This window comes from Peromyscus eremicus, chromosome 22 (assembly GCF_949786415.1).
Source record: "Peromyscus eremicus chromosome 22, PerEre_H2_v1, whole genome shotgun sequence".
Classification (NCBI taxonomy): domain Eukaryota; kingdom Metazoa; phylum Chordata; class Mammalia; order Rodentia; family Cricetidae; genus Peromyscus; species Peromyscus eremicus.
In genome coordinates, this window is record NC_081437.1 from 32,756,680 (window position 1) to 32,766,057 (window position 9,378).

Here is a 9,378-nt window from a genome sequence, read left to right on the forward strand (position 1 = left end):
CCCCATTCACCAGCTCCCACTGCTTCTGAGCTACATTTGAATGTGACGGAAAAACGGGTCTTTCTGTACCACTAAGACTGTTCAGATCGTTGCTGTAAAGCACCTAAGGGAAACTCGCGTGCTGACAGTCAGCAATGCTGCTCAGATACCTTTCAGCAAGCCTTTGGTCGCTCTGCACCCATGCCACTCCTTCACTTCTCTGCTCTGACAACACAGGCCGTCTGACCCAATTGCTAGATGTGAGAAAAGCACACAGAAACGGACATCAGTACAGGCCGCACAAACCGTCATCATGAAATCAAATTACAACCAGTCAGTCTCATCCATAATAGTTTCACTTGTCAGAGTGTTCCAGAGTTTAAGACTTGCTGATTCCTGGAAGACAGCAATGCTTCCTCTTTACCCCTGCATCTCCTGGGCTATGCTGGTCACTAGGTTCTACACTCTTACCATTAGGACAAGAATTCCCACAATGAATCCCAGAAAGATGAGCTCAACCCCTACAGTGTTTGCCTGAAATAACAGCCTCATGACCGACACACATGTTTAGACAGCCATTCTCTAGGCTGTGAGGACAAGAGTACTACGAGATGCCATGGGACCCACTCATCACAATTTGCTGCCCTGAGTATTTAGTAAGAAGCACATAAATACCCTGTGTGTGTTACTGGGGCTCTAAGAGATGAGGTTTTACATTACACACCAGAGTCAGACAGATTAGTAAATAAAGAGTTAGCCCTTGTCTATACTGGGAAGAAGCTGTATCTTTTGCCCCATTCATGTTTCTAAGTCAGTCAGTACCTGGTAAAGAACAAACTTGTACAATACCACTTCATCAAACATCCTACCTCACTTTTCAAAACTGTTAAGTTCTTACTCATGGGATAATGAGTATTATAAACCTTTGTAAAAGGGTCTCCAGTGAACTGCGGGCAACCCAGCACTTGGGAGAGAGAGAGGCAGGAGAGGCAAGAGTTCAAGAAAGGGACCAAGAGGAGAAAGGTAGACAGATGCTTGAAATTAGAACACAACGTCTTCACAAAGGGAAATCCCATTGAGTCCTACTACTTTATACAATTAATGTGCTAATTAAAATAATAAAACAATAACTAATACAAACATTCTATCTTTTATTATTTCTAAGTCTATTTGAATTAGAAAAGTTTTTCTTGTACTAAATTATACATGCTAAACTGTATGCATGCATCTACACTCACATTTTTATATATGTATATATGCACAAACACATACATATAATTTAAATCTCAAATATATGTGAAACTTATTTCTAGTTATGATCTGTAGAAGCCAATTTCCTCTTGCTCCAGACGGATCACCAATGGCACCAGCATCTCTTACTATATAAATCTCTCTTCTCCCCACTGAAATACAATACTATAATACTACACTTTTTGTGCACATTAAGTTGTCATATACACCAGGATTTATTTCCATTATATTTTGCTGTCTACTTCTAGTTCAGCACTATACTGCTTATCTTTAGTGACTATATTCTAGTCTCTGGTAATTCTATCATGCACAACACTTTTTCACAATGAGTAAGTAAAATGTATCTACTTACCAAAAGCAGACCCTCTGTCATATGGATTCATCTGCCATTTGTTGAGCACTAAACAAATTAATATAAGAAAAAGTGAGCTATAACCATATGAAATATATAGCTCTATGAAAAGTTTATATTTTATATATTACTGCCTTTGACTCAACATGGTTTTGCACATCATTTGTAATTTACACATATACATATATATGCAGCTGTTTTTATTAACGACAGAACTAACCCTGAAAATCGAAAGGTGTCAATGACAAGGCCCACTTGGGACTAGCGCCTGGTCTGCCTCCTTGGTTCAGTGCGCTTCAGACACAGGACACTGATCTTTGTCACTGACAAAATGAAGTTTAGGTAACTAAAACAACTCGACCTTAAACACAAAGGAAATAAATGACCTCCTCGGCCAGTCCTTTATTTTAATTTAGTATGAAATTGTCAAGTCCGACTGTTATTTTTCTTCCCGCTTTTATATGATTGGTATTTTTCCTTTTCTAAACTATCTTAATAGCCCATGAATAATAAAAAAAATTACAGTAACTAAAGAGACCCTACAAGCATTTTAGCCCACCTTCCCGTCCAAGGTAGAAATCCTTTCTCGATCATGTCTGATCAAGAGCTACCGATCCAGTTTAAATACTATGAACGTCTTCCTTAGGGCGCTCTCTTGTCGGCTAACCTGAAGTTCAGAGACCCTGCACATTACATGTAAGCCGTTCCGGGCCTACTCCCCAGGGAAATCATTTTCTTTCTACATTTCTTTAGGCATCTGCTGTCATCTCCCTTGTCCTTCACGTTTGTAAATCTAGGTTTGTGCTTCCTCATCAGACATGAGTTTTAGACCCATCCTACTTCTGCTTAGCCATTTCAGAAGCATTCCTGACTAGCATCATCTTTCATAAGTGATGGCATATGGCTGTTAAAAGTTCTGAAACTATTTTAAAATAGGCCAACGGTGTAGTTATATTCATTTTCAATCACACAATTCATTTAATAAATTAGTTCATCCTCTGTGACATTATTATTTTCATATCAAAAGGAAAAAGTTGATATGCCAAGTTCACTCAACTTAAACTTGCTATTTTCCACAATTCTGTTTTGTAACATAAAACAAGTTACTTCAAAATATATAACAAATACATATATTTGTTAAAGTGTAACAGAAGCAGAGATGATGAAATGAAGGTGAGACTATTCACAGTAGACTAAGAGGGTCAGCCTCCATGGAAGGAAGACAAACAGCACTCTGCACAATATACCAGTTCATCCTTAGTCTTAGGCAGACAGTTCCATACGGATGGGGAAACACAAAAACAACTGAAGGTAACTTCCAAAAGCAGTGTGTTCTCAAAAGCAGTACTATTCGTATTTTAGGATGGACGGTTCACTAGTTAGGTCGTAATGTCACTTGTTACCCTTGTTTTCTGGACACAACACTGCAATGCTGTGTGTGCTGTAGACATGGGCAATTAAATGCATACCCCAAACTTAAACCAGCCAACAAGAGACTGACCAATTTATAAGAAGAGAAAATATCGATATAATAATTACCTGAAGCACCAGTTTTAATAGTTGTTTTCCCCTTCTTTCCTTCCTGTTGGTCTTTCAGGGTCTCATACACGATCTGGATAACTGGAATACTAAACGCCTGTCAGAGAGACGTGTTCTATGTTAGCAGTCAGCTACTGATGACAGTAGTCAGGATATTGGCCAAGGCTATGCATGCACACTAGAAACTATCCAGAGGACTGCTCTTATTTCATTTACCCAAACCTAAATGCCAATCAGATAATCAAGTGTTGACAGACACAAGCCAGCTGATGTCCTGAAACACACAATGACTAACTTCAATATGAACATAAAGCAAACCACACAAATGCCATCTGCTCACACTGCTTCTCTAGTATAGGTCAAAAGCAGACACATTTTCTGGATGCAATCTTTTTATTTTAAGAGCATTAAACTTCTGGATTGCCTGTAAATATTACAGAATCCATCCCTCTTTCTGTAAGGCCTCTTTAAAGCTACATTCTTAAAACCATACTCTTCACAGACCTTCACAATTTGCCAACAAGAGAAACATTACTCTGAATGGTTGTGCTGGCTAGTTTCATGTCAACCTGAAATAAGCTACAGTCATTAAAGGGAGGGAATCTCAGTTGAGAAATTGCCTCCATAAGCAGATCAGGTTGTAGGCAGACTCGTGGGGCATTTTCTTAATTAGTGATATGGGAGGGCCCAGCCCATTGTGGGTGGTGCCACACCGAGACGGTGGTCCTGGGTGCTATAAGAGAGCAGGCCGAGTAAGCCACAAGGAGCAAGCCTGCATGCCTGCTCCTCCGTGACCTCTGCGTCAGCTCCGGCCTCCAGGATCTGCCAGGTCGGAGTTCCTGCCCTGGTTTCCCTCAATGAGCCGCGATTTAGGATATAGAAGCCCTTTCCTTCCCAAGTTGTTTTTGCTCATGTTGTTTCTTCACAGCAACAGTAATCCTAATTAAGACAATGGCAAACCATCATTTCTTACATATTGGGGGGGGGGCTGTTTTAATTAAATATTACAATATATATACTGTTCAAAAACACTCTACATTCAGGTTTTAATTAAATTTAAATATATTACTTACACCAGTTTTTCCACTTCCTGTTTCTGCTGCCTGAATGGGGAGAAAATAACAGTAGTTTAAATTGTGAATTAAGAGATAAATTTAGCAAAATACCATGTAGAAATCTTGTAACACCTGACTAGCTAATTTTATTTCTTGTCAATCAGGTCACCTCTCCCACATCATTAAGAATCTGTCTTCCTCTTTCCTTTCCCATTACTCACACCCAACTGAAGCCCTTGTCATTTTAATCTAATTATTGGGGTATCCCAAGAGTATCTAGCCCTACAGATCTATACTACAACCTGCTATACAACTGGTATTCACAAAACCGTAATTCTAACTTGTACCTACTTAGCAACTTTTCATACTTCCCACTGCCAGCAAATGTACAAATGATTTAACTTGAGAAAATTCAATCTGACTAAATGCATATTTCTCATTGTATTGCAAGTAAAAGCACCATCCCAGCTATATATTTTATGCTACCGCCCACCCACCATTCTCCTGCAATAAAAACTGAAAAATCACCCCAAGTTTATCCCTTCAGCTTCTATAAAATATGCTGACCCGAGTATATGTGTTACAAATCCTGGTCAGTGAACAAAATTAATTTGGTAAAACAATTCCAGTCTTAAGCTTCTGAGATTTCTTAAAGTGTGTTGAACAGCCCCAGAACATGTGTGCCCCAAACCACCAACCACCTTATTAATAAACATACCATAAGTACATCACCTCCTCCTAGGATCAATGGGATAGATTCTGCCTGGATATCAGTTGGTAGACTAAAAGAATCACATTTGAAGAACTGTAGTTAGTTAAAAATAGAGAATCATCTAGGTTATTCAAGTCATGCTAAATCAACCTAAAAGATATTGTATGTGGCAATCCAACCATTTTTTTTTTCCCAGCTAGAATTAAAAGTTTGAAGGAACATTCTATGATGGAAAGAATCACTATGAACTGAATTTCACTTATGCAACTAGAGTGAAGTAAATTTGATAAAAATGACACTAGAAAAGATACTTGTCACAAACGCCTGTGAGTTCTATATACTTACAGCCAATCCATCTCTTCTACCGCTTGCGCAATCTCAGGCATGACACCCATCTCTGAAAACAAAAAGTCATTTTAATAACCAAACTATTAACAAATTATAGTCCCTTGAAGTTGCTTTCAGAGAACTGGGGAAAGGCTTTGAAGTTTGGTCCCTATATTAGACTTCTGTATAGCATTGCTGAGAGCACTGAGTTTTGGAGACAGATCCGAGTTCAATCCAAGGTCTTGTTTTCAAGAACAAGACCTCGGGACAAAACTATAAATCTATTTTCTCTGCAGAAAATGGGACTTTTCGTACTTACCTGGCAGGGGTATGGGAAAATGTGAGGTAATACCGTGACACCACTGGCACAGTGCCATTAGCACATGGCAGCCGCCAGCGCTTGCTTCCCTCCTAATGAAGGAGTAAAGATCTGACAGGCAGGCTGCTAGCCCTGCATCTCCAGTTTCACTGGGTGATAATGTAGCAGTTGTAGGTCCTGGCCAAGACCATCTGAATACCTTCTAGGATCTAAGGAAAACGAACAGCCCACATTTCATGGCAGCCATAATTAAAATTCTGTTCATAAGGCACTGTGTGTCTCAGACTAGAAGAGAGGTTTTTTTTACTGTCCTTACTATAGAGATTTGACAAGTTTAAGGTAATGATCATGTCATTTACCCTGAGTTGACTATTACAAAGCATACTTCAGGATCAAAGCTTCACATTGTACCTTATAACTACATACCAATACTGTTTCAATAGAAAACTTGAGAAGTTTAAATAAATCAGAAACTCCCAAATACAGGAGTGACGTTTGGTCACATGTTTCAGAGTCTATTACACTCTACTCAACCCAGATACTGGGGTCCTTCTTAAGGTTATATAGCCTCTCAGCCACCATTATACTGCATAGCACAAGGAGCGTGAAAGTATTTTCACAGTAACGACACTGCTTTGAGGAGGAACTCATCTCTTCAAGTTTGAGAAACAAAAATTGTTTGTGTTTTTAACATAAAAAACAAACTCTGATTAACTAATGGGAGGGAGGGTTGCCAGTGCAGAAAACTTGAACAATGGGAATTATCAGGTGAAGATCTGGTATGCTAATTGTCTATTTAAATAATTTTGCATAAAGGCCAGTCATAAATGGACAGAGTAGGCAGTTCCTGAGTGTTGTGATTTCATCATTCGTCAAGTGAAATCAGTTACAGTTAGGTAGATTACTTAACCTCCCCTTCCACATATAAACTAAGTCCTCAAGACGAACAACTAAACTGACCCGCGTAACCACTATACCCTAGGGTCTAGTCCTGTTCTGTCTCCTAATTATAAATTAAAAAGAAAGTGATGGCCTTAAATATACTATGCTGCAAGCTCAAGCTGCTTGCAAGACAGTTACAAGCAGCAACTATGGATTGCTTGTAGCCAGTTCTAGACCTTTTTTTTGCCAGATCCTGGTCATGTGCTGGGCATATTTTCTACAGAAACCTTGTCTTTAAAAAAGTGTAACAGCAAACCTGTTGAGAGAAACAGGTACATGTTCAAATTCTTTAATTTTACTTTTTGTCCTGAAATTTGGGCATTTCTCCCAAAGATGTGTGCCTATAAAACCACCTACAGCCGGACGGTGGTGGCACACGCGTTTAATCCCAGCACTCGGGAGGCAGAGGCAGGCGGATCTCTGTGAGTTCGAGGCCAGCCTGGGCTACCAAGTGAGTTCCAGGAAAGGCGCAAAGCTACACAGAGAAACCCTGTCTTGAAAAACCAAAAAAAAAAAAAAAAACAAAAAAAAAAAAACAAAACAAAAAAACCCACCTACAGCTTCCTGACATTTTTCAGGTCTAAAATTGTGTTAACGTGACAGCATTCCTCTTAGGAGACGTGACTTTAACAGAAATGCTTTCCCTGTGGCCTGAGATTTGGAATTCCTGATACTCTTACAGTAGAAAATGGAAAAAGCAAATAATAGTAAAATGTCACTTAAACAGGTTAATAGCATGAAAAGTTAGCGTGTCTAATTTATTGCTATACATATATACACAAATATAAATGTATATATGTACACACACATATATTAATCATATTTACTATATTTAAGGCTGGTTGGAACTTTGTAAAACTGTGGGTGAATGAAGAAAGGTTGATTGAGAAGGTAAGAAACATCAGCTGGTGGGTTCCATACCCCATCCCAAATCCTGTAACTAATTCTCAAAAGTCATAGTGTGTCCATGGGGGAAACAAAAAAATCTTTTCCTTTAGTTTTTGACATTCAACGTGAACTCTCACAGTGTGCCGTTGAACAAATGAATGGATGTATTCTTGGTAGTTTTATTCTTGGAAAGGCTTGGGTGTGGAGGAGGACCCCAAACAGGGCAATCATCCTTTCCCTCAAAATCCCCTTTCCCCCACGCTAGTGGCTGCTTGGCCTGGCCAGGACCAGATGTCTCCTGGGGCAGCAAAAGGTTCTTCAGCAGTCACTGCCACGTCAAAGAGGCAGGGGGCCGGGCTCCGCCAGCGCAGACGCCACGGTCGGGATTCGGCGGGCGGCCACGAGGCCCACGGCAGAACGGAGGAAGGAAAAGCTGCTTGCCGAAGATCAGCGGGTAGCGCCCGCGGGAAAAAGCCCGGCCTGAGCCGGCTGCCCCGGCCCGGCAGTGCGGGTCCCCGGAGGGAGGCATCTCTCCGGTCTCCCGCCACCCCACCCACGCCACCGCCACCCCGGTACTCCCCACCAGCTCCCCGTGGGCCGAGGCGAGCCGCTCACAACCCCTCAGCTTCCCGCCACGCACCGGAGAAGGCCGCCATCTTCGCGCACTGCCCCGCCGCTCACTCGCTCCGTCCCTCCCTCCCTCCTTGCAGACGGGCCGGGGCTGCGGCGGAGCGAGCTTCCGGTCCGCTTCCTTCGGTGTTCCCACTCCGGGCGGGGAAGCGGACCCAGGACAAAGGTTCCGAGAAAGAAAAGACCCTCCTGGCTGCTCACCCGGTGCTGCGGTACTTTAGTTTCCCCAATAGACAGATCTAGTCATTATTAGCCACCTTTAGAGTTACGATGTACCTAAGGGGAGATGTGTGCTATTGACATCATTTTTACTCGATAAAACCGGGCGGTAGTGGTGCACACCTTTAGTCCCAGCACTCGAGAGGCAGAGGCAGGTGGATCTCTGTGAGTTCGAGGCCAGCCTGGGCTGCAGAGTGACTTCCTGGAAAGGCGCAAAGCTACACAGAGAAACCCGTTCTCGAAAAACCAAATCAAACCAAACCAAAACACACACACACACACACACACACACACACACACACACACACACACAAGGCCACGATCCTCAGACAAAGAGCCTGGAAAGGCGCAAAGCTACACAGAGAAACCCGTTCTCGAAAAACCAAATCAAACCAAACCAAAACACACACACACACACACACACACACACACACACACACACACACACACACACACACGGCCACCATCCTCAGACAAAGAGCCAGGCTATCTCACAAGGATGACTGGAGAAGGCATTGAATTTATTGCCCAGCCAATCAGGAGTAGTGAATGTCTGTCACCCATAGGACTTATTAAGTATTTTAAATAGAAAAACTAGTGATGTAGGTTTCCTTTCCTTCCTTTAACCGTGTTCAACGTAGAGTTGATAATTTCAGGCTTTTCTTCCAAGCTATTTTAAGTCCCTTTTCTTTTCAGAGAGATGGGTCGGTAAATGAATGATGGCTCCTCCACGTACTATGTGTGTTAGAATCTTCAGGTATTCATCTAAGATTTGGAAAACGTTAATAGTTTATGTAATGCCACAGAACTACTACTAAATTGCAACCTGGGGTCTGACTATTTCCGGGGATCATTCTGTGCTTTCTGTCCCAGAAATCCAGGAGACATAGGCAACCTTTAGGCAACTTAGGACTTGGGAGCACAGGTTTGAGAGCCAGACACCCTGGGTTTGAATTCTAGCCCTGCCACAGGATAGCTGTGTAGTCTTGAAATCGTACAACTTCTCTGAGCTCCAGGTCATTCATCTGTAAAACAGAGATGATGAATACTAACATGAATGGATATATCATGATAGACAGATAAGTTCAGAGCAGAGAGAGAGAGAGAAAATAGTGGACTGAACATGGCCAGTCGACTGAACTGGGCCATCAGAGGAGAGAGACAG

At 41.7% G+C, this 9,378-nt stretch overlaps 1 protein-coding gene across 1 annotated transcript in view; it reads right to left on the reverse strand.

The window, feature by feature from the left end:
• Ddx1 (DEAD-box helicase 1) overlaps positions 1-8,121 on the reverse strand; it is a 28,060-nt gene extending 19,939 nt beyond the window's left edge. The window contains exons 1-7 of the mRNA XM_059248326.1: positions 8,005-8,121; positions 5,234-5,285; positions 4,895-4,958; positions 4,195-4,224; positions 3,122-3,218; positions 1,583-1,630; positions 150-233 (exon numbers count right to left, since the gene is read on the reverse strand). Of these exons, the coding sequence (XP_059104309.1) occupies positions 150-233; positions 1,583-1,630; positions 3,122-3,218; positions 4,195-4,224; positions 4,895-4,958; positions 5,234-5,285; positions 8,005-8,020 (391 nt within the window). The 5' untranslated portion in view covers positions 8,021-8,121. The remainder of the gene's footprint in view (positions 1-149; positions 234-1,582; positions 1,631-3,121; positions 3,219-4,194; positions 4,225-4,894; positions 4,959-5,233; positions 5,286-8,004) is intronic.
• Between the last annotated feature and the right edge of the window lie 1,257 nt (positions 8,122-9,378).